This window comes from Lithobates pipiens, unplaced genomic scaffold (genome assembly GCF_037356315.1).
Source record: "Lithobates pipiens isolate NorthernLeopardFrog02 unplaced genomic scaffold, aLitPip1_a1.2 Scaffold_1, whole genome shotgun sequence".
In the NCBI taxonomy this organism is placed as follows: domain Eukaryota; kingdom Metazoa; phylum Chordata; class Amphibia; order Anura; family Ranidae; genus Lithobates; species Lithobates pipiens.
Window position 1 is genome coordinate 165,278,613 of NW_027507685.1, and position 24,271 is coordinate 165,302,883.

The 24,271-nt window shown below is 40.9% G+C and overlaps 1 protein-coding gene across 1 annotated transcript in view; it reads right to left on the reverse strand.

Moving 5' to 3' along the window:
- The window catches only part of LOC143978273 (steroidogenic factor 1-like), a 311,323-nt gene that overhangs the window by 272,315 nt on the left and 14,737 nt on the right, over positions 1 to 24,271 (reverse strand). The window contains exon 3 of the mRNA XM_077478843.1: positions 18,932 to 19,073. Within this exon, the coding sequence (XP_077334969.1) occupies positions 18,932 to 19,073 (142 nt within the window). The remainder of the gene's footprint in view (positions 1 to 18,931; positions 19,074 to 24,271) is intronic.

Below are 24,271 nucleotides of genomic sequence, written 5' to 3' on the forward strand. Positions count from 1 at the left end.
GATCTAAAATTTTCCGACAGCAAAATCCGATCGTTTAAATTCTGATCGTGTGTAGACAATTCCCACGGACAAAGTGCCCCACATGCTCAGAATAAATTACGAGACAAAAACTATTGGCTACTGCCCTCTTTATAGTCCCATCATATGTGGTGTACGTCACCGCGTTCTGAACGATCGGATTTTCCGACAACTTTGTGCGACCATGTGTATGCAAGACAAGTTTGGGTCAAAATCCATCGTAAAAGATCCAACGGATCTTGTCTTCGGAGTGTCTGACCGTGTGTACAGGGCATAATATGCAAGTTATTGGTCATAAAAAGAATATGGAGGCCTGGGCACTGCACTGGGGGACACGTACGAATGCAAAAAAACTTTTTTTTAAAGATAATTTTTAAAGGATCAGTGATTTTAATGATTCTTAAAGTGAAACAATAAAAATGAAAAATTCCTGTAAATATATTGCCTGGGGGTCTCCTTAGTCTGCCTGTAAAGCTGTGTACCACGTATAGAACCTACTGCAGTAAAACTGACATTTATAAAGAAAAGAAAATGTCATTTCAATTTATTTTCCCTGAAAGCTTTCTTTATTTAGTAAACAATGGCTTAGGGAGCCAGTCTGAATGATACGGCCAGAATTGAGTGCACTCAGAACAAGATTAGAGATTTTTGAATAAATTCTGATAGACTTTGGATGGAAATAACAAAGTTTTGCACCACAGTGAGCAAGCCTTATGTGAAGAAGCCAAATTATAGTACACTTAGGCCAAGATTAAAAATTTTCGATAGTCTGGTGTCTCTTTTGCAGACTTTGGATAGAAATAACAGGCGTGGAAAAATTGGGCTTTGGGTGTTGGTGGTGCCTTCACACCATAACCCCATAGAGGTACTCTTGATGAAAGCAAGAATTGGCCTTGCTGTAAAAAACTGAGGCTGGGGGAATATGACTGCCAATTTGTTGTTTAGCAGTGTTCTCCACTCTCTGTAGGCTCATGTTACTCCCTTTAAATTTATCGTTGAACAATTACTTTCAATTTGACAGTCAATATTACCATCAGATTAGAGGGACACCTATGGGAGCTCACTAGGCCCCCTTATATGCATGGTTATACCTCGAATTTGGGGAGGAACAAATTGTCTATCAGTCCTCTATTTACCTCAGCCAAAGCCTCGCCTGATTGATGAAGAGCTGATGGTATGCAGGGGCACCATGAATGAATTGGAAACATTCATGGGAGAGCTTAACAGAAATGAGAGGAGCATAAAATTCACTTATACAACAGATCCTGTAGAAGAGAGTCTCTATTGTGTCTCTCGGGCTTTCAGACTGGAGCGGTGCGCTTGCAGGACAAAAAAGTCCTGCAAGCTGCATATTTGCAGTGCTGTAGGAGCGGTGTATTCACCACTCCTAAAAAGTGCCCCTTCCCATTGAAAACAATGGGGCAGCGCCGCTAAACTGCCGGCATATACAGTGGCGCCATGCTGGCGATTTTAACCCTTTTTCGGCCGCTAGCGAGGGTGAAAACTGTTCCACTAGCGGCCGAATAGCATCTCTAAAACAACAGTAAAGCAGCGCTAAATATAGCACCGCTTTACCACTTACGCCCACAATGCCCCAGTCTGAAAGTAGCCTTACTTCAAGCTAGTTGCCATCCACAACCAAAGAAATCCGAAATTTCAGTGTGAATAATTACTAATTATGATTCACAGTGACATTTTAATAAAAATATCCTCACTGGCATATTCTCATGCAATGGGGGTTATTTACGAAAGGTAAATCCACTTTACACCAGAAGTGCAAATTACAAGTGCAAAGTGGACTTGAAATTGCACTGAAAGTGCACTTGGAAGTGCAGTCCCTGTAGATCCGAGTGGGACATGCAAGGAAAATAAAAAACAGCATTTAAGCTTGCACATAATTGGATGATAAAATCAGCAGAGCTTCCCCTCATTTCAGATCTAGCCCTCAGATTTACAGCGACTGCACTTCCGAGTGCACTTTCAGTGCAATTTCAACTTCTGGTGCAAAGTGGATTTGCCTTTCGTAAATAACCCCCAATGTCCAAAGATTAAAAATATAGTAGGTTTGTTTCCCCAAATAGTGGTAAAAAGAGCAAAAAATGTAGGAAACCACTTGATGCATCCAGAGTATGTCAGAACTACACAGATTAGCTAACGGGATTGCCAAAACCTAAAGGAATATTCTCTTGTGGTCTTTATAAGATCTGTGGATTGGTGGACCGATGGTGAGAAATTCAAAATCCCCAGAGTGACCCCCAGGGGTAGGTATACAAATAGTGACTCCTAAATAGTGAAGAAAAACAGTATACAAATACACAGTAAAGGTATTGATGATGAATAAAAAATAAAAACTTCTTGTATGATATAAACAGGTAATCAAATATTTCCAGGTACTCTTGCTGAGCTGGGGGTGGGGAAGGAATGAGAATACTAAAGTTTTTGGGAACACAGGGCATAATCTTTGTGTTGCAGTCCCGACAATTAAATTAAAGTCTAGACCCCTTCAATCTACCGAACATGAGGACTACTCCGTTGGGGACTATTTCATGTTTTTCAGGCACAGGTGGAGTAATCCACATGCTGTGGTTCGCAGAAATTACATGCCTCAATGGATAGATGTAGAAGAAGGGGCTGGGACTTTAATTTAATTGTCGGGACTGAAGCACAAAGATTATGTCGCCTGTGCCTGAAAGACATTAAATAGTCCCCAGCCTGTTTAAGGCAGCATATTTAAAAACATTACTGCACATTTAACACAGTATATATCAGTGCAATACTGTGCGTTTAACGGAATATATATCAGTGTGTTTCTTGCATTTGAGGCAGTATATCTGAGTGTGTTACTGCACGTTTAAAGCAGTATATATTGTATCAGTGCATTACTGCACTTTTAATGCAGAATATATTATTACGTTACTGCATATTTAACACAGTATATATCAGTGCGTCACTGTACATTTAATGCAGTAAATATCAGTGTGTTACTGCACATTTAATGCAATATATTTGAGTGCGGTACTGCACGTTTAACGCAACATATATCAGTGAATTATTGCATGTTTAACGCAGTATATAACAGTAGGTTACTGCACATTTAACACAGTACATATCAATGTGTTACTGCACATTTAACACAGTATATATCAGTGCGTTACTACACATTTAACGCAGTATAGCATTTGTAACACAGTATATTTGAGTACATTACTGCTTGTTTAATGCAGTATATACCAGTGCATTACTGCACATTTAATGCAGTATATTTGAGTGTGTTACTGCACATTTAATGCAGTATATTTGAGTGTGTCACTGCATGTTTAATGCAGTAAATATCAGTGCATTTTTGAACATTTAAGGCACTATATTTGAGTGCTTTACTGCACGTTTAACATAGTATATATCAGTGTGTTACTGCACAATTAACGATGTATATATCAGTGCGTTACTGTACGTTTAACGCAATATATATGATTATGTTACTGCATGTTTAACGCAGTATATATATTAGACCGTTGCTGCATGTTTAACGTAGTATATATTAGTGCGTTACTGTACGTTTAATGTAGTATATTTGAGTGCATTACTGCACATTTAACACAGTATACTTCAGTACGTCAGTGCATGCTTACCACAGTATATTGCATTGTGTCGGTGCAGTTTTACTGCAGTATATTGTAATGTGTTAGTGGTGAGTGTCTGCTTGGTGAGTACTCAAGTTAAAGTGCACCAAACACCACTTTCCATTGATTAAAATGCATCAGTGTATACATTTCCACATCTTTATTACATTTTGTTAATAAGCGCCCCAACATATCTGGGAGGCAAACAAGGAGAGGCAGACATTCCCATGGTACTGTGAGAGGGCCAGCAGCATATGTGTCCACACCTCTTACCACATTCGCTCCTGCAGGTTAAGCCTCTCCTGGTTGGAAGTCTCTCCCGTGCAATCTCTAAAGGAGCCTTTATGGAGAGAATCCCAATCTGGTGGTCTCAGGGCACACCTTCTGGCATTAACAAGCTTTAAAGAACATTTTTTTATTTAAATAACGAATTGAAACAAAACAAATGTTTTTGTTCTGCTCGTGTCTATATACTATCTATTCCTCTCCTGTACATACTAACCACCACCATACCCTCCACACTCCACTCCTGCATATACTAGCCACTATTACATCCTAATTACTCCTCTGCTATATATACTACCCACTGTCATACACTCCGTTTTCCTTTTCTATACATACCATCATACCCGGGGGCCACTGTTAGAAATCATGGGACCCCGTACAGCTTACCTGGCAGGGCCATGGCCTGATCCCGCCCCCCAGCTCACAGTCAGCCATCAGAGAAAAAGGAGATGGTGTGCACTATGAAGAAAGTAGGGTGTGACAAAATTTTGCTGACAGTGGTAGGGGTTTAATAGTTGTACAGTGCACAGGGATCAAATTTGTGTATATATATCATACAAAATGCAGATGTCAAGAAAATGGCTGCAGTTCAGTGGATTTTAGGGGTTAAAACAGGTGGTGAGGTGGCAACATAACACTTCCTCACCAATTGTCAAACACCTCTAAAAAAAGTTATAATATGGATCACTCAGAGGTCAACACAACTGTAAAAAACAGTATTTTTACCGCAACCCAACCTTTCCGTTTAAGCTGCAATGGCAGCCCATTTCTTTCTCTCACTCCTTTACATGCAATTGTCCTTGTGCTCAAAAAATTTTAAATTCTCCTCTGCACCCAGCTTGAATACTGCCACACATGTTGAACAACGTTGAATTCAATCACTTTTCCCTGTAAAATATTTTTTTCCTAACTCAAAGCAGATGAAAATAGCAAAAAGGGAAGTGTCAATTGCAATACATTATTAATTAAGAATCCACATTCAAATTTCTGATAAAGTAAGCCCATACATGTGGGTGGCAATAAATGAACAAGGATTTCCCTAGCTAAGGCCGCGTACACACGGGCGGACTGTTCGCCCAACTTTGTCCGCTGAACAGTGTTTGGGCGGACAGTCCGCTCGTGTGTGGGCTTTCAGCGGACAGTTTCAGCGGACAGTTGGACGGACAAGGTTTTTCGGAATTTCCGAAAAACTGTCCGCTGAAACCTTGTTTCAGCGAACAGCCCGCTCGTGTGTAGGCTTGTTCGTCAAACAAAGTTGCGCGCATGCTCAGAAAGGATTTTCACGCCGAAAGCTATAATGCAGTGTATAGGACGTCGTATTTTTCGTCCCGTCGTACGTGCTGTTCACGTCCTCGCGCACGGTTTCAGCAAACTGTTCGTTCGTCGTGTGTGGGCATGTCCGTCCATGCTAATTTTGAGCGGACTGTTTGCTGAAACTGTTGGACGGACAAAGTTGGGCGAACAGTCCGCGCGTGTGTACGCGGCCTAACAGCCTTTGTCTGTGTTTCTCCAAATTACAACATATTTTATTTTACAGTGTCAGACTGCACAGTAATATTTCCAGGTACTCTTGCTGAGCTGGGGGTGGGGAAGGAATGAGAATATTAAAGTTTTTGGGGACACGGGGCATAATCTTTGTGTTGCAGTCCGGACAATTAAATTAAAGTCTAGGCCCCTTCAATCTGCCGAACATGAGGACTACTCCGCTGGGGACTATTTCATGTTTTTCAGGCACAGGTGGAGTAATCCACATGCTGTGGTTCGCAGAAATTACATGCCTCAGTGGATAGATGTAGAAGAAGGGGCTGGGACTTTAATTTAATTGTCGGGACTGAAGCACAAAGATTATGCTTCTCCAGGTCAAGATCAGCGAATTCCAGACTGATTGAGGTTACTCAAGCCATAGGAGGTCTAGGAGAAGCTGCTCTAGGTCCTCATCTCGCCATCGCCACTCACGTCACAGCCGCTCATGCCATAGCCGCTCACGTCATAGATTGTCACCATCACCCTATCACAAAAGGAGCTATCACACCCACCCTTCAGCAGATGCTTGCTGGCTGTGTGGCGCTCCAGTTTTGCCAGACAAATTAGCCTGCTGCGCATGCTTCAACGAAGCAACCAGGGCGAAGGATTTGGATGCAAGGGAGGTAACTGATCTCATCAGGGAGTCTGTGTGGGAGTCTATCCTATGCTTGTTTACATTAGCATCTCCCCGTTCTTCCTCTCCGTTAGACGATCACGGGTATGTCAGCGGCGATTGAGTCCGCGGGACCCGCGATCCAACTCACGGAGCTTGCTGCGACTCACGAAGTTCGACGGTGGCGCGCACGCACTCCAGGCCACCTCTTAAAGGGCAACGTACAGGTACATTAGTTTGCCTGTACGAGCCCTTCTGCCGACGTATATTGGCGTGAGGTGGTCAGCAAGCGGTTAAACTCCCTTCCACAAAAAAGTCTTATCCCTATTGTGGGGTCAACAGTATGGTATTTGTAAATTGAAATCATATCCCCTCTCAAGCGTCTCTACAGAGAATAAGTTCCGTGCCCGCAACCTTTCCTCATAACTAATATACTCCAGACCTTTATTAGCTTTCTTATCCTTCTTTGTACTCGCTCCATTTCCAATACATCCTTCCTGAGGACTGGTGCCCAGAACTGGACAGCATACTCTAGGTACGGCCAGACCAGAGTCTTGTAGAGCAGGAGAATTATAATTTTATCTCTGGAGTTGATCCCGTTTTTAATGCATGCCAATATTCTGTTTGCTTTGTTAGCAGCAGCTTGGCATTGCATGCCATTGCTGAGCCTATCATCTACTAGGACCTTCAGGTCCTTTTCCATCCTAGATTCCCCCAGAGGCCCCCCCCCCCAGTGTATAGATTGCATTCATATTTTCGCCACCCAAATGCATTATTTTACATTTTTCTACATTAAACCTCATTTGCCATGTAGTTACACACCCCGTAAATTTGTTTAGATATTTTTGCAAGTTTTCCACGTCCTGCGGAGAAATTATTGCCCTGCTAAGCTTAGTATCGTCCACAAATACAGAGATTGAACTGTTTACTCCATCTTCCAGGTCATTTATGAACAAATTAAATAAGAGTGGTCTCAACACAGAACCCTGGGGGACCCCACTAATCACTCTTGACCATTCAGAGTACTCCCCATTTATCACCACCCTCTGAACTTGCCCTTAGCCAGTTTTCAATCCATGTATTCACCCTATGGTCCATACCAACAGACCTTATTTTGTACAGAAAACGTTTATGGGGAACTGTGTCAAATGCTTTTGCAAACTCCAGATACACCACGTCTACGGGCCTTCCTTTGTTTAGATGGCAACTCACCTCCTCATAGAAGGTTAATAGATTGATTTGGCAAGAACGATTCTTCATGAATTCCTGCTGATTACTGCTAATGATACTGTTCTCTTTACTAAAATCTTGTTAAATGGTCTGTAATTCCCAGGGATGTATTTTGGGCCCTTTTTAAATATTGGTGCTACATTGGCTTTTCGCCAATCAGCTGGAACCATTCCAGTCAATAGACTGTCAGTATAAATTAGGAACAATGGTCTGGAAATTACTTGACTGAGTTCCCCAAGTACTCTCGGTGCAAGCCACCTGGTGCCGGTGATTTGTTAATGTTAAGCTTCCCAAGTCTACTTTTAATTCTGTCCTCTGTTAACCATGGAGAGGCTTCCTGTGATGTGTCATGAGGATAAACACTGCAGTTTTGGTTACTGAAGCCCCCCGATTCCTTCGTGAAGACTGAGGAGAAGAATAAATTCAAAACCTTTGCCATATTCCCATCCTTTGTAACCAGATGTCCTTCCTCATTCTTTATGGGGCCAATACGACCTCCCTTTTTTATTGTTTACATACTTAAAGAATTCCTTGGGATTTTTTTTGCTCTCCTCCGCTATGTGTCTTTCGTGTTGTAGCCACCGTAATTGCACCCTTACATTTCTTGTTGCATTCTTTATAAAGTCTGAATGCTTATGATGATTCCTCAACGTTCTGTTTTTTTTAAGCCATTCTCCTTTGCCTTTTATTTGCATTGGCTAATGCCCTGATTTAATATGCTCTTAAAGCAAACTCATCTCTCCTCCGCATTCTTTGTTCCTAAGATGTTATCCCAATTTATGCCTTTTAGCAAGGTTTGTAGTTTAGGGAAGTTGACTCTTTTGAAATTCAGTGTCTTTGTATTCCCCTTTTCCCCTTATGTTTCTTATTTGTGTGATTTATACTGAAGCCAATTGACCTGTGGTCGCTGTTTCCTAAATTTTCCACATCTGTGATCAGGTCTGTATTGTTGGTAATCAGTAGATCCAGTAAAGCTTTATTTCTAGTTGGTGCGTCTACCATCTGAACCATGAAATTGTCCTGGAAGACATCTAGGAAATGACGAGCCTTAGATAGATGCATGGTTCCCTCCACCCAGTCTATGTCTGGATAAATAAAATCAACCATTATGATAACATGTCCCATCCTTGCTGCTAATCCAACTTGTGATAGGAGATTCGTCTCCCCCTCCTCCCTCAGGTTAGGGGGCCTATAGCATGCTCCCAGTATTATTTTTCCCTTAGTGTCATCTCTCTGGAGCTCTACTCATAAGGATTCCACCTCCTCCCTAGCTCCCTTAGTGATGTCATCTCTCACATTCATTTGTACATTATTCTTGATATATAGGCATACCCTTCCCCCTTTTTACCCTCTCTATCCCTGCGATAAAGGGTATACCCTTTAATGGTTGCCAGTCAATCATGAGAGCTGTTGAACCAGGTCTTTGAAAGTCTGACAAAATCCAAATCTTCCTCGTACAACAGTATGTCTAGTTCACCCATCTTGTCCCCCAGGTTCCTGGCATTGGTGAACATGCCACATAGTTTAGACCAGTCGCATACTCTCCTCTTATTGGGTGTTTAGATTGCAACTAGGACTTGTTACTATACTTACCTTGGGTTTATGGGCTTTAGCCAACCTACCACTAATGCCCCCAATACTACTCTCTGGAATATGTTCCGCACTGACTATCTCTACCTCTAGGCCCTCCCCATCCCCTAGTTTAAAAACCCCATTAACTTTTCAGCCATCTTCACTCCCAGCAGATCTGCACCCTCCTCATTTAAGTGCAGTCTGTCCCTTCTATAGGACTGGTGACCGACTGAGAAGTCGACCCCGTCCTCCAGGAACCCAAACCCCTCTTTACTACACTAGCTCCTTGGCTACTTGTTTACTTCCCTAATCTCCTTCTCCCTTTCTGGTAGGGCTCAAGGTACCGTTAGTATTCCTGAGAATACTACCTAGGAGGTCCTTTTGTTCAATTTAGCTCCCAAGTCCCTAAAATCGTTCTGTAGAACACTCCATCTGCCTCTGACTTTGTCATTGCTGCCAACATGCACCATGTCAGCGTGGTCTTCCCCAGCCCCTCTCAGTAATCTATCCACCAGATCTGTGATGTGCTGACCGAGTGCCCGGTAGACAACATACAGTTCGGCACTTCAGGTCTTTGTTACAGATTGCCCTCTCTGTCCTTCTAAGAATTGAGTCACCTACCACCAGAATCAGTCTTTCCTTTCCCTTCGCTTCCCCCCCACTATCACTGGAGGAGTTCTTCACCCGGCTGCTAGGAGAATCCCTCTGCTCCAGCAGTGCTGGTCCCTGACTGGTTTCACCAATATCTTTCAATTGAGCGTACTTATTGAGATGCCCCAGCACTGGATCGACCTCAGTGTAACTTCCCCCTTTATCCTTCCAGCTGCCAACCATCTGCTCTTTCCTAGTGCCTGCACCTCTTTGTCTCCACCCGCCTCTGTGCTGGCCCCTGCCAGTTGAAAAAAGACAAAATCCATCAAGTCCCACCTATGTGTGCGATAATATGTCAGTATTACATTGTATATTCCTGTATGTTGTGGTCGTTTAGATGCTTATCTAATAGTTTTTGAAACTATCGATGTTCCCCTCTGAAACCACTACCTGTGGAAGGGAATTTCATATCCTTGCCACTCTTACAGTAAAGAACCATCTACGCAGTTTAAGGTTAAATCTAATTTCTTCTCATTTTAATGAGTGGCCATATGTCCTATTAAACTCCCTTCCGTAAAAAAGTATTATCCCTATTGTGGGGTCACCAATGTGGTATATGTAGCCAGCTTACATATATAGTGTAAGCTGGCTACATATGAGCCAATACGTGGATCTGATGTTGCAACTTGCCCCACTCCTGCGTGCTGCAATATTGGTCCTCCTGCATTTGATTGCCTGAAAAAGTGTTTATTTCATATTTATAAAGCACAATCTTAGCTGGCTTGATTGCTTGTTAAAAGCTGTTATCCTACTTTTTGCAACCAGTTGATCTAATAGCTGAAATGGACATGCCACGAGTTCAAACAAGATAAATGTTTCCAACATACCATTATAATTATATCTCACGAGACCCGAGACTCATTATATATATCATGCAGTTGCTATTATTAGCGCATGTACGATATATAGATGTAGCACCCTGGTGTTTAGGCAGGGTTGCTAACAAATTTAGTTTGCCATGTAGTAATTGTCCTGCTTAATTGTTAGTAAATCTACTGATTCCTCTCTAATTCTGGAATTGCTACACCTTTTCTCTTCTGTCACTAGGTGACATTTTGGCTGGTGACATTAGATTGACAAGGGCTTCGCAAGGTCAGATTATGAACGGATAATCGTCTCAGCCAATTGGAAGGTGTTTTTTTTTAGTCCCTTGGCCTGCTGGGAGAGCCTATTTATTTGGGTGGAGTCTGGTGATTGGGGTTATTTGCCACCTGGATGGCTGCCTGGGTGGACATGTGTTTTGTCGTCCCAGGCTGCTAGGCCTGAAGCCTATCCCAGGAACACCTGGCTTGTAGGCTGCCTGAGACCTATCCATGAGCAGGAGAAGCAGCGTAGGGTTGGGACTGCAGGATTGGAGTCCAACTGAGTTGCGAAGGTTCAGCTGCACAGGGAACCAGTTGTGGTCAGAGGTAAAAGAGAAGCAGTCACCACTAAGGGACCATCTACCTTGTTACCAGAGACCACTGTGAGTAAGCTTGAGCAAGTACCAGAGCAGTCTTCTCACCAGCTGGGAACGGTAAAGAAGTGGGAAAGCTTCAGCAAGTGCCAATACAGGGACCCAGCAGGTTAGCAGGGGTGAAGCTTGATGACTGTACAGCGGGATAGTGGTAGAAGAGCTCAGGAGATCAAGTGACGATTGGATCTGGAAGTATAGTGAGAGACTGGGAGCTCAGTGAGTGAAGATCTACAGTGGGATACTGTGAGATAAGAGAAGAACTATTCTGTGTTACCAAGAGTTATGTGCAAATATCTTTAGTTACTGTTACAAGTTCAGTTGCCAAAGGAGACAGCGGACCTACCTATACAGATGTGGCATCCGGCTGTAGGCCTTTCCCTGTATAGCTGTTTACCTATAGAGTCTCAGAGTCTGTCAATTATGATTGCATCTACAAAAGGGTGTCCTGGCCCTAACTTGCTCTCCAACCATTCTTGTTAAGAGACAATAAATCTCTTGTTTGCATTCAAAAAGTGACTGGTGCCCATAATTTCATCTTGAATTACACCCACCATGCCTGTTAACCCACTCTACAAGGAAGCTTTACAATCACTTTAACAATGTATGAGTCATCAGTTGTCAATGGGCTTCCCTGCTGACAGCTGCATGAAAACAATAAATGCCAGCAATGCGGGTCTGGTGTAGATTTTTTTTTTCATTCAGCTGTCAGCTCTGCCCCCTACCCCAAAGCACATTGTCCCCATGTTGATGGGGACAAGGAGCTCTACCCGAACAACCCTGGATGGTGGTTGTGGGGGTCTGCGGGTAGGGGACTTATTGGATTCTAGAAGCCCCCTCTAACAGGGGGGCTCCCAGATTCCAGCCCCCATCCCTATGTGAATGAGTATAGGGGAAAATTGTACCCCCTACCCATCCACCAAAAAAAGTGCCAAAAAAAATTAAAACAGGAGGCAGTTAATTTTGAAAAAAAACACAATATTTTTTACTTTTTGCTATAATAAATATCCCATTTAAAAAAAAAAAAATTTCCTCAGTTTAGGCTGATACGTATTCTTGTACATATTTTTGGTTAAAAAAATTAGCGATTATTGATTGGTTTGTGCAAAAGTTTTAGCATCTACAAAATAAGGGATAGATTTGTAGCATTTTTTTTTTTTACTAGTAATGGCGGCAATCTGAAGTTTTTTTCATGACTGCGACATTATGGCGGACACATCGGACACTTTTGACACATTTTTGTGACCATTCACATTTACCGTATATACTCGAGTATAGGCCGACCCGAGTATAAGCCGAGGCCCCCAATTTACCCCCAAAAAACTGGAAAACTTATTGACTCGTGTATAAGCCGAGGGTGAGACATGGCTGTCCATCCCTGTGTGTCCGTCCATCCCTGTGTGTGTGTCCGTCCATCCATCCCTGTGTGTGTGTCCATCCATCCATCCATCCCTGTGTGTGTATCCATCCATCCATCCATCCCTGTGTGTGTGTGTGTGTGTGTGTGTGTGTGTGTATCCATCCATCCCTGTGTGTGTGTGTGTGTGTGTGTGTGTGTATCCATCCATCCATCCCTGTGTGTGTGTGTGTGTGTGTGTGTGTGTGTGTATCCATCCATCCATCCCTGTGTGTGTGTGTGTGTGTGTGTGTGTGTGTGTGTGTGTGTGTGTCCGTGCAGCCTTGTGTGTGTGTCCAGCCTACCTGTGTCCCAAGCCTCCGTCCCGAGCCGCCGTCGTCCCGAGCCTCCTCCGTCCCGTGCCGTGCCTCCTCCGTCCCGTGCCGTGCCTCCCCCGTGCCGTGCCTCCTCCGTCCCGTGTCTCCTCCGTCCCGTGCCGTGCCGTGCCTCCTCCGTCCCGTGCCGATGGATCGCCGCTCTTCTCGGCGGCCATTCTACAATTCAAAATTCCGCCTCCGCCTGTGATAGGCGGAACACTCAATTTCCCAGCAGCCTGTGTTCCGCCTATCACAGACATCCTCTCATACTCGTCCGTAGTATGAGAATGAGCGGATGTCCGTGATAGGCGGAACACTGACTGCTGGGAAATTCAGTGTTCCGCCTATCACAGGCGGAGGCGGAGAAGGAGGCGCGGCTTTTGAAAATTAATGTCCGCCGTCTGTCTGCTCGATACGCTGATCGAGCAGTCAGACAGCGGCGACTCGAGTATAAGCCGAGGGGGCACTTTCAGCCTCAAAAAAGAGGCTGAAAATCTCGGCTTATACTCGAGTATATACGGTACACAGCGATCGGTGCTATAAAATTGCACTGATTACTGTGTAAATGTGACTGCCAGGGAAGGGGTTAACACCAGGGGGTGCTGCAGGGGTTAATATGTTCCCTATGGGAGTGATTCTAACTGTGGGGGGAGGGGACTCACAAGGGGAGGAGACCGATCGGTTTTCCTCTGTAATGGGAACATACCATCGGTCTCCTCTCCTCTGATAGGATCTGTGTGTTTACATACACAGATCCATGGTCCTGCTGTGTTCCCAGGCAATCACGGGTGCCTGGCGGACATCGCGGCCGCTGGGTACACGCACCGGGTCCCGAGCGATGCCGCAGGTGTGCGCGTCGACGCGCGCACGCCCCCTAGACGCCCCGGAATAAGAGGACGTCATATGACGCCCACCAGGATGGGAGATTCCATCCCGGGGGGGGGGGGGCGTCATATGTCTATAGGCCGGGTCTGAAGTGGTTAATATAAAAAATTATGTCAATACAGTATTTTGTTTAACTAATTGGATGTGCTTAATCCTCTGAAATAACTAATCTTTTTGTGGTCTTTCCCACAAGTAACATAGAAAATGAAATACATGCCTGTTCTACAAATAAACAGCAGACAACACAATCCTGCATACAGGCATAAGCCATTTGAAATTCCTAATTTAAAATGTACTGTACAAGCAATACCTGTACGTACATCTTTCACATTGGACAAGTGCTTTAAATAAGAAGCTCCATAAAAGACTGAAAGCAAGAGCATACAGATATAGGATTTTACAAAAAAATACCACTATGTAGACAATATTTGCACATAGAGTAATACTAAATCCTCCTATATGAGATATATTGCTGACATTTGATCACAATGAGTGTTTCTCAACATGACTTCATGTGGCTTTATATAATTGATTGCTATATAAATAATTAATGCTATTTGTATATCTTATCTTGAGGGCTGTGTAGGTTTGGTGTGGGAACTGCATGAATTATTATCTGTCTGTTTTATCCACTTCAGCTCCCGGAAGATTTTACCCCCTTCCTGACCAGGCCATTTTTTGTGATATTGCACTGAGTTGCTTTAACTGACAATTGCGCAGTTATGCAAAGCTGTACCTAAATAAAATTGATGTCGTTTTTTCACACAAATAGAGCTTTTTTTAATTTGATCACCTATGCGGTTTTTATTTTTTACGCTATAAACAAAAATAGACCGACAAATTTGAAAAAAAAAAATATTTTTTACTTTCTGCTATAAAACATATCCAATAAAAAAAATGTAAAATCTAATTTCTTCATCGGTTTAAGCCAATTTGTATTCTGCTACATATTTTTGGTAAAAAAAATCCCAAAAAGCGTAGATTGATTGGTTTGCACAAAAGTTATAGTGTATACAAATTATCGGATAGATTTATGGATTTTTAAACGTTTTTTAATTGTTTTTACTAGCAATGGCAGCGATCAGTAATTTTAGGCGACTGAGATATTGCGGCATACACACGATCGAATTGTCCGGCGGAATTGGTCCGGCAAACAATCCGGCAAACATTCTGGCGGACTTTATAACGAACGGACTTGGCCACACACAGACGCTCCGAAAGTCCAGCGATTTCTAACGTGATGACGTACAGCACGTACGACGGGACTAGAAAAAGGAAGTTCAATAGCCAGTAGCCAATAGCTTCCTTCTCGTACTTGCTTCAGAGCATGCGTCATTCTTAGTCCGCCTAGTGGCGAACGGATTGTCCGCTGAAAGTCAAGTCCGGCGGACAAATTTTGAGTCAAAACTACTTTCTAAGTCCACCGGACTTTACGATGAAAAAGTCTGTGTGTACGCGGCATAAGGGACACTTTGGGGACCAGTGACACCAATACAGTGATCAGTGATCGGGGCTAAAAAAATGCACTGTCACTGTATAAATGACAATGGCAAGGAAGGGGTTAACATCAGGGGAAATCCAAGGGTTAAGTGTGCTCCAAAAGCCCCATACACACTATTAGATTTTCTGCTGAGGTTTTCCTTCAGATTTACCAAAACCATGTAGTGCAAGGGCCTGCCTGATTGCATACACATTGAAACTCCTAAGGTTTGACCTCATATTATATGGTTTTGGTAAATCTGAAGGAAAAACTCAGCAGAAAATCTGATAGTGTGTATGGGGCTTAAGGCATGCTTTCGAACTGTGTGGGGGATGGACTGACTGGCGGAAGAGAGATCTGTGTTTCTGATTAGCAGGAAGACAAGATTTCTCTCTTCCTCTCTGACAGAACGACGGCCTGCTTTGTTTACATAGGCAGACTGGCGTTCTGCCTCTCCTGTGAATGATCGCAGGTGGCCAGGGGCCATCGCGGCTGCCGGACCCACTGATTGGCTCATGCTGTGTCCAATCACATCGGGAGTGGGGCTCCGGTTGCGCACGCGTGCCCCAGGCCCAATCCGAGGAATCATGTACAGGTAAATTATTTTGCACTTAAGGGCCTGCCACAGTATATGTACGTGAGACGGTCCTTATGTGGTTAAAGTGTAGCTCCACTTTTGTTGAGACTCAAACAATACCCTCTCTGGATTCAGTGTACATTGAAAGGCTTTTAACAAACGTTGTAGCAAAGGCTTACTTGGTTTTCTGGGAAAATTGATGAGTCAAGCACTCAAGCAGGTACTGGCATTTCTGTGGACTTTCTGTACACCAGCTGTGTACAGAAGGCCTTCAGGTTGCCTCATTAGATTTAAATTTTAATGCAAATTACAGTGGTTGCAGATTGAAAACGAAGTGTATTTTTAAAAACATTAAATTACAGTATGGCTTGTGTAGCAATTGTGCTATTTTTTATTTATCATATCCATTCAAAGAAAATGCAGTTACTGTTTAAGTTTTCAATCAGATCTTGAGTGTTTTATACAAGTATTCAATAAAGCTGTATAATATTTTTTTTTAAAGTGGATGGCTATGTAAGCCTTTATTTTAATTATACCCTACACATAATTTTTCAAAAAGGATTAGTCTCCACCATGTTTTGTTGCAATGATTACATACTGATATATTTGTATCCCATATATTGGGAGTAGTATACACATTCCTTGATAATTTAAATGTTCTAGATGTTATAATCTGGCAATCATTTTCTTAATCTCTCCACACTAATTTTGCAATAGTGGTTTTATTTTAATTTTTTTAATACTTAAGATTTGTATTACACGATAGAAGCAGTGTACCTGTAGAAACAGACATATGTGACTGTTTTTGATATATTTTATGATAAATGATTTCAAATGATCTTTACTGTGTAAACACATTAGGAATTGATGAATTAAACAGATGTTAACCGATAAAAAGCATGTAAGACTTAATTTACTCCAGGAGTATTTATCTGCAGTGTTCAGCAGCATGAAGAAGCATGTTAAAAGATGGTGTTTTTTTTCAATTGGTATGCTTTAAGATGAACTCACGTCAATTGATATCAGTTTACATGCATTTCAAATGAAATAGACATGTTGCACGTAGAAGCATGAAGTTAACTAAAAGACTGGCTCCAGTCAATAAAGATTAACGCTACAAATACAAATATAATACATCTAAGGTTATCGCTTTACCCGTCAAAGGTTTTGTAATTCTGTCCATACAGTTCTGATATTTATTGCTCTGCTACTGCAGAAATGTAGTGAATGAAGTCTACGACCCTTTTTTGAAATTTGCTCCACACCAAAAACACCTTGTTTGCCATATATGGGGTACCATTAAGAATTAATGGCACTCCTAATGAGCAGAGTGTTGGTCTGCGTGTCAGGAACAAGTGCGATTTTGCCTGCCTCAAGACTGAAAATACTTTTTAAGGGCAATCCGACTGGAAATGGGAAAAAGGTTGAGAAACAGTGACATAGAGGGACAGAAGCAATCTCCTGGAGGTAGAGGAGACACTGGCAGGCTGCTTTAGAATATAGGAGAAATAATGTGCTTTTTTCCCCTTTTAGACATTTGTCCCTGAAACAGATGTCTATGTTGGTAGCTCTTGTTTTTTGTACAAATAGAAGGGTGAACATCCCCAATGGGGAAACTATTCACTATTTCACGTTAACTAAAAAAGTCATACATGAAGAGAGCGTTCCTCAGTCGCAACAGAAGATCTGGTAACTTGCCCTGCCCTTCTCATTATGACAACAAAAGTGAAAGGTGAAAACTAGCTCCAGACAGCTATTGGCTGGTGTATCCCATCTGATATGAAGCATGCCCTGTACATACGGTCAAACTTTCCGATGGAAAATGTACGATCGGACTGTGTTGTCGGAAATTCCGATCGTGTGTGGGCTCCATCAGACTTTTTCCGTCGGCATTTCCAACACACAAAATTTGAGATGTGGATGTGTGTAGACAATTCCGATGCACAAAATGCCACGCATGTTCAGAATACATTAGGTGACGAAAGCTATTGGCTACTGGCCTCTTTATTACATTTTCTATGTCACCTCGTTCTGAACAATCGGCTTTTCCGACAACTTTGTGCGACTGTGTGTATGCAAGACAAGTTTGGGCCAAAATCCATCGGAAAAAATCAGACGGATTTTGTCTTCGGAATGTCTGACCGTGTGTACAGGGCATTCAATGTTCATGTTCAAAATCCCAAATTTACTTCCAGTCGTTATATATATATATATATACATTTAAAATGTCCTTAAATGAAGCTTAAGGACCTATGGATTAAGGATTAAGGATCTATTCACACCAAAATGTTATAACACATGTTACTCAAGTTAGTGTGCTACATTGCAATAAATAGGGACTGGTGCTCCATCTCACCTGCATTGCAGCATACTGCAACATGCGGTAACACACTATGATATGCTACGATCAAACCTAGTTCATTCCAATTTTTGGTATGCTGTGGAGGATTGGCTGCTTATTCAAATGAATGGGCTACCTTGATATAATATGTGTTAATATCCATGCATTAAATGCATTGCAGTGAACCACCCTGGTATAAATGGGTCCTTACTGATGGTGGTTTGTTGTATACTAGAACTGCAAGCCTTCACTCACATAAAATATGCTATCAGAATAAAGGGTAAATCTACCCAAAACTATTGTTTCATTTTTTTTTTTTTAAATGCAGGAAAATGAATCCTTTTTGCACTTATGCCCTTGGGTGTTTATTTATTCTGTAGTCATTATATGAGGTTCTACAATCCCTGTTGAGCATCAAAATTAATATACACTATTGAGAGTGCAACAGGAGGTACAGAAAAATGGTAAAGTCAGTGTGAACACCAAAAACCTCAAGGGGGAAAGAAAAAGTTATAAATACGGATACTGAAGTTTTGGCGTATCTAAGGCAAAGCCTATAACCAAATTATTCCTTTTGGATCAATTGGACTTTAAAGAGCTGACTGCCTTTTTAGTCTTTCCGGTAACCTCATCTGGCAATTGTAATGCACACACGCTCCCTTATATGCAATGGGGTTGATTTACTAAAATTGGAGAGTGCAAAATCGGGTACAGCTCTACACAACAATCAGCTTCCATTTTTTTTGTTGTTAAAGCTTAATTGCAAAAGCTGAAGTATTACTATTTAGTAAGTTCTCTACCCTGATTGGTGTAATATTATACCAAAACTACAAGAATATAGCATCACAATTTAGAACCAAAAAATTTACAGTTTAGGATTATTGAAAAATAAGCTAAAACAACAACAATAATAATAACAGTAATGTATTCATTTGAAACTTTGTAAATTGTAAAAAAAAATCTTCTTACCTTCCAACCTCATGCCTACATTGAGACACTTTTGGAAACGACAGTATGGACACCTTTTCCTTTGTGTTTTGTCTATTTTACAGCTCTGGTTCTCTGTGCAGGTATATCGCTTGTTATTTTGGACTGTCCTCTTGAAGAAGCCCTATTTTGTGTATAAAACAGATGAATTGAAAAGTTAATGATCAGACAAATAGATATAAATAAAAATATTCATGAATAAAATGGCTATGATTTATTTTGAACCCCCATGATTCACAAAGGCCCATACTGAAAATTATTTACTGTAGCTTTGAAGCATCTGACAATATATTTCTACTAGTAAAAGATATTGGAGTTGATTTACTAAAAGAAAAAAGCATTGTAACATACAGGTTCCCTTAGCATTGTAAAGAGGTGCAGTTGCATTTGCTTCAATCAACCAGTCATATGCAAGCAAAAAGCATACAGTGTTCAATTCCCCATGCTCATAATCAAAGTTACATATTTCAGGCATACCCCACTTTTAAGTACACAATGGGGTTTATTTACTAAAGCTAAAAAGTGCAAAATCAGGCTCACTGCTGCATAGAAACCAATGAGCTTCTAACCCCAGCTTGTTCAATTACGCTTTGGTAATAAAATCTGGAGGCTCATTGGTTTCTATGCAGAAGTGGGCCCGATTTTGCACTTTCCAGCTTTAGTAAATAAACCCCATTGCGTACTTAAAAGTGGAGTATGCCTGTATTTAGTAAGCTAAGAGAACACATTTAATGAATCAATCGTATTGGATTATTCCGGCACCTAATACTGTTTCTGGCATAACACAAGGTACAAAACTTTTATTGTGTGGCTCTCATAGTGAAATTATCACTGAGCAACAAGTCCATTAACCTTCCTAGCGGTAATCCCGAGTCTGGCTCGGGTTGGGATTTTAATTACATAAGCGGTAACCCCGAGCCAGACTCGGGATCGCATCGCTCGATGCAGGGGAGGACACAGGGAGAGTTACTCACCTTGTCCCCTGGATCCAGCGATGTCCGCCGCGCTGTGTGATCGAGCTGTCCTCCGCTCGATTCACAGTGCCGAATGCCGCCGAGCTCCGTTCCCTGCGACGTTACGACGCACGGGAGCGGAGAACGGCGGCAAATTCAAAAAAGTAAAAACACACAAAACACACACAGCACTGTAATCTTACAGATTACAGTGCTGTATTAAAAAATACACACACCCTTTGTCCCTAGTGGTTTGTGCAATGCCCTGCATGCACTTTTATATTATAAATACTGTTTTTTACTGCCTGGAATTTGGAGATTGTCCATAGCAACCAAAACATGTCCCTTTTTCAGTTTTTTTTGGATTTGATTACATTATTGAATAATTTTTATTATTCTTTATTATATTATAAACTTTATCATACCCGGGATGTCCGCTAGACTCTGGTTTGAAGAGATTTCAGAGCGTTATTCCTAAGAATTACAGGACTACAAAATAAAAGCCAGATTTCCATGCAAAATAATTGTACCGCTTTCAGCACCTTATTCCAGACTGAATCATACCGCCAGGGAGGTTAACTTGGTGAATAGTCTGAAACAATGTGGAAATACATAATATGTGTCATCTCTTTGTTTCCCCAAGCTTTACAATAAAACTTATACTCATGGCAATAAAATTTACTATTTCAGATATCACGCAGATGGAATTTCAAGTTTCTCCTTTCGCTTTTTTTTTCTACAGAATGTACATACTAATTTCCTAAAATGTTTTATCTCTAGGACCTTTCACCATTTTTGCATACTACTGTGTAACATTTTAGGCAGGTATGAAAAAATGCTGTAAACTAGGATTGCTTTCAGAAATAGAAGTATTAACCTTCCTTGCGGTATGATTAGTTCCTCTTTTTAGGTGCTGAAAGCGGTACAATAATTTTGCATGGAAATTTGGCGTTTTATATTGTAGGCCTGCAATTCTTAGGAATAACTCTCTTAAATCTGTTCAAACCAGAGTCTAGCAGACATCCTGGGTATGATACAATTCATAATATAATAAATAATGATAATAAATAATAATAAAAATTATTCAATAATGTAATCAAATCCAAAAGCACTGAAATTTGCTCATTTGCAGAATTGTCGCTGTCATTAGATTTGGTGTTTGATGACAAATTTCCCCACAAATCGCTATCGCTCAATTCTGCAAGTGATTCTAATTTATTATCGCTGTTTTCTAGTTGGTCTAAAATTACTTTTGACATAAAGGGACAGTTTTTGGTTGCTATGGACAATCTCCAAATTCCAGGCAGAAAAAACAGTATTTATAATATAAAAGTGCATGCAGGGCACTACACAGACCACTAGGGACAAAGGGGGTGTGCAATTTTTTTTATACAGTACTGTAATCTGTAAGATTACAGTACTGTATATGTTTTGTGTGTTTTTACTTTTTTGAATTTGGCGCCGATCCCCGCTCCCGTGCACCATAACGTTGCAGGGAACGTGGAACTGAAATTGCAGCCCGAGCCAGACTCGGGATCACCGCTAGGGAGGTTAATAGTTGATTTTTTATCAGTTAAATGAACAGAAGAGAAATCCAATTTAAATCAATATTTGGTGTGACCACCCTTTGCCTTCAAAACAGCATTAATTCTTCCAGGTTTTTTGAAGGAATTTGGCAGGTAGGTTATTTCAAACAAAACTAACCACAGATCTTTGGTGGATGTAGGCTGCCTCAAATACGTCTGTCTCTTCATGCAATCCCTTGGAGACTCGATGTTGAAATCACGGAGCCGTAGGGGCCAAACCATCACTTCCAGGACTATTTGTTCTTCTTTACGCTGAAGATAATTTTTAATGACATTGGCTATATATTTGTGATCATAGTCCTGATGCAGAATACATTTGGGGCCTATCACTTGCCTCCCTGATGAATGGCATGATGAATAAGTGCCTGCCTGTATTTCTCAGCACTGAGGACGCCATTGATCCTGACTAAATATTTAAATCTATTTGCAGAAATTCAGCCGAAAAGTTGCACTGAACCTCCACCATGCTTCACTGGTGCCTGCAGACACTCATTATTGTACTGCTCTCCAGCCCTTCAGCAAAAAACTGCCTCCAGCTACAGTCAAATATTTCAAATTTTGACTCATCAGTCCAGAGCACCTGTTACCATTTCCTGCACCCCAGTTGCTATATTTTTATGCATAGTTGAGTCGCTTAGCCTTGTTACCACATCTGAGGTGTGGCATTTGGGTGGCAATTATTCCATGAAGACCACTTTTGGCCATACTTTTCTGGACAGTAGGTGGATGTACCTGGGTCCCACTTGTTTCCACCAGTTATGTGCTGATGGCACTGCTGGACGTTCCATGATTACTTCCAATATGGGAAGTAATCATGATGTGTCTTTCATCTTCTGCATTAAGTAAGCTGACCACTGCATCTATGGTCCTCAACCTTGCTGGTTTCTTTGTGCTTCTTCAAAAGAGCTTGAACAGCACATCTTGAAACCCCAGGCTGCTTTGAAATCTTTTTCTGGGAGAGACCTTGCTGATGCAGTATAACTGCCTTGTGTCTTGTTGTTGTGCTGAGTCTTGCCATGGTGGATGACCTGTGACATGACAGGTCATACACTACAACCTCTCCTTAGTTTGGCTGTTCCTCGCTCAATTTTTTAGCCTCCTACACAAATTTTTCTGTTCATATCATGACAGTGTTTAAACTTATATATGAAATTGGTTATTATTGGCACCTGCTTGGCATAATTGGTTAATAATACACCTGACTCTAATCCTACAAAATCCCTGACTTTGTGCAAGTGTACAAAGTGTAAGAATTGGTGCTGATTTGAAGCCAAAAGTTATTCACACCAAATATTGATTTGATTTAGATTTTTCTTCTGTTCACTCAATTTGCATTTTGTAAATTGATAAAAATAAACAATAAAATATATATTTTTGAAAGAATTCTTACTTCACAGCATTTCTTCACACCTGCCTAAAACATTTGCAAAGTAATGTATAAATATCACACACATACACAGTATATATATTATAACAACGCAATCAAAAAAATTGTTTGGAACCTTAATGGGACGGTACTATGAAGATTTGTTTTAATCACCTGTAAAGATTTTTTCCCAAAATGCTCACATTGCCTACCTTAACCTAGCAGACATTTTCCTGGTGAAATACAACCCCCCCCCCCATCAAATTTGCCTTGATTTTGCTTAACTTTCAATAATAGAGATACTGTAACTTAAAGAAAAATAACTCAAAGAAAGAAACACAACACAACAATGAAATGTCTAAAAAAGACTTTGAATACCAAGGACAATGAAATGCATTCAATTCCAGCCTCAAAGTTTACAATCGAGAAAGATAACTAATAAATGCACCCAATCGAAAAGCTTTCCACGAAAGTCAAACTAATGTTGAAAACAATTCCAGACTACGTAATGTCTATCTCATTAAGGTAACAGTAATATAATAAGGTATGCATTTCGATTCAATAAAGATGGCAATATATATTTTAAAAGAAGCACAATAATAATTTCATTACTTCAGGATCAGCTTTTAATATTTCATTGCATTAAGGAAATTAATTTAGGAGTTTGTACAGCATGATAATGATATGATCCCATCTATTTTGATTCATAATGTAAATGTCATAAGAAGAAAAACTGGGGGAGCACATTTTTAAGATGTAACTTCAAACCAATCTCTTTGAGAAATGAAAACATTAAATAAAACTAAAACTGAAAGTATACCAATTTTCGGTAAACAACTATGATATGAAACATGCATTGGAATCAATTGAAAGTCAGTTAAAATACATTAGCTTCAAATGCTGTTTCTGGGATCTCAACTACTTAGTAAATACCTTTAATATTATACTATAGGGTTTACTGTCACATGAACATTTACTGTTTGTGTCTATAGATCTTCCTAAGCTGAATATCATATCATGCATTTAGTTAACTGATCCAATGGAAAAAAAAGCATTACATATTTTCTGATTAAGATCATCTCCTCATGATAGACACACACATACTCTTGTGCATCTAGAGTAGATTAATACCTACTGAAATCAAAACTGATTGAAGAAGCCCAGCAAGTGGTATTGCTGATGTACTGATGAAGTGTAAAGGTGATGCTAAAGATCAAACAAATGTCAGTAGTTCTATAGGCACTGACCAAAGTTATAGATTGGGAATTATGATTCAGGGGAAGGACTTTTTGACAGAGACTTGCATTTATCTAATTAACATGAACCATACACAACCAAAACACAAAGACAAATTCAATACTCAAACCTCAATGCTCAATACTCAAATTTAATACCAATAATTTAGAAATGCTATTAT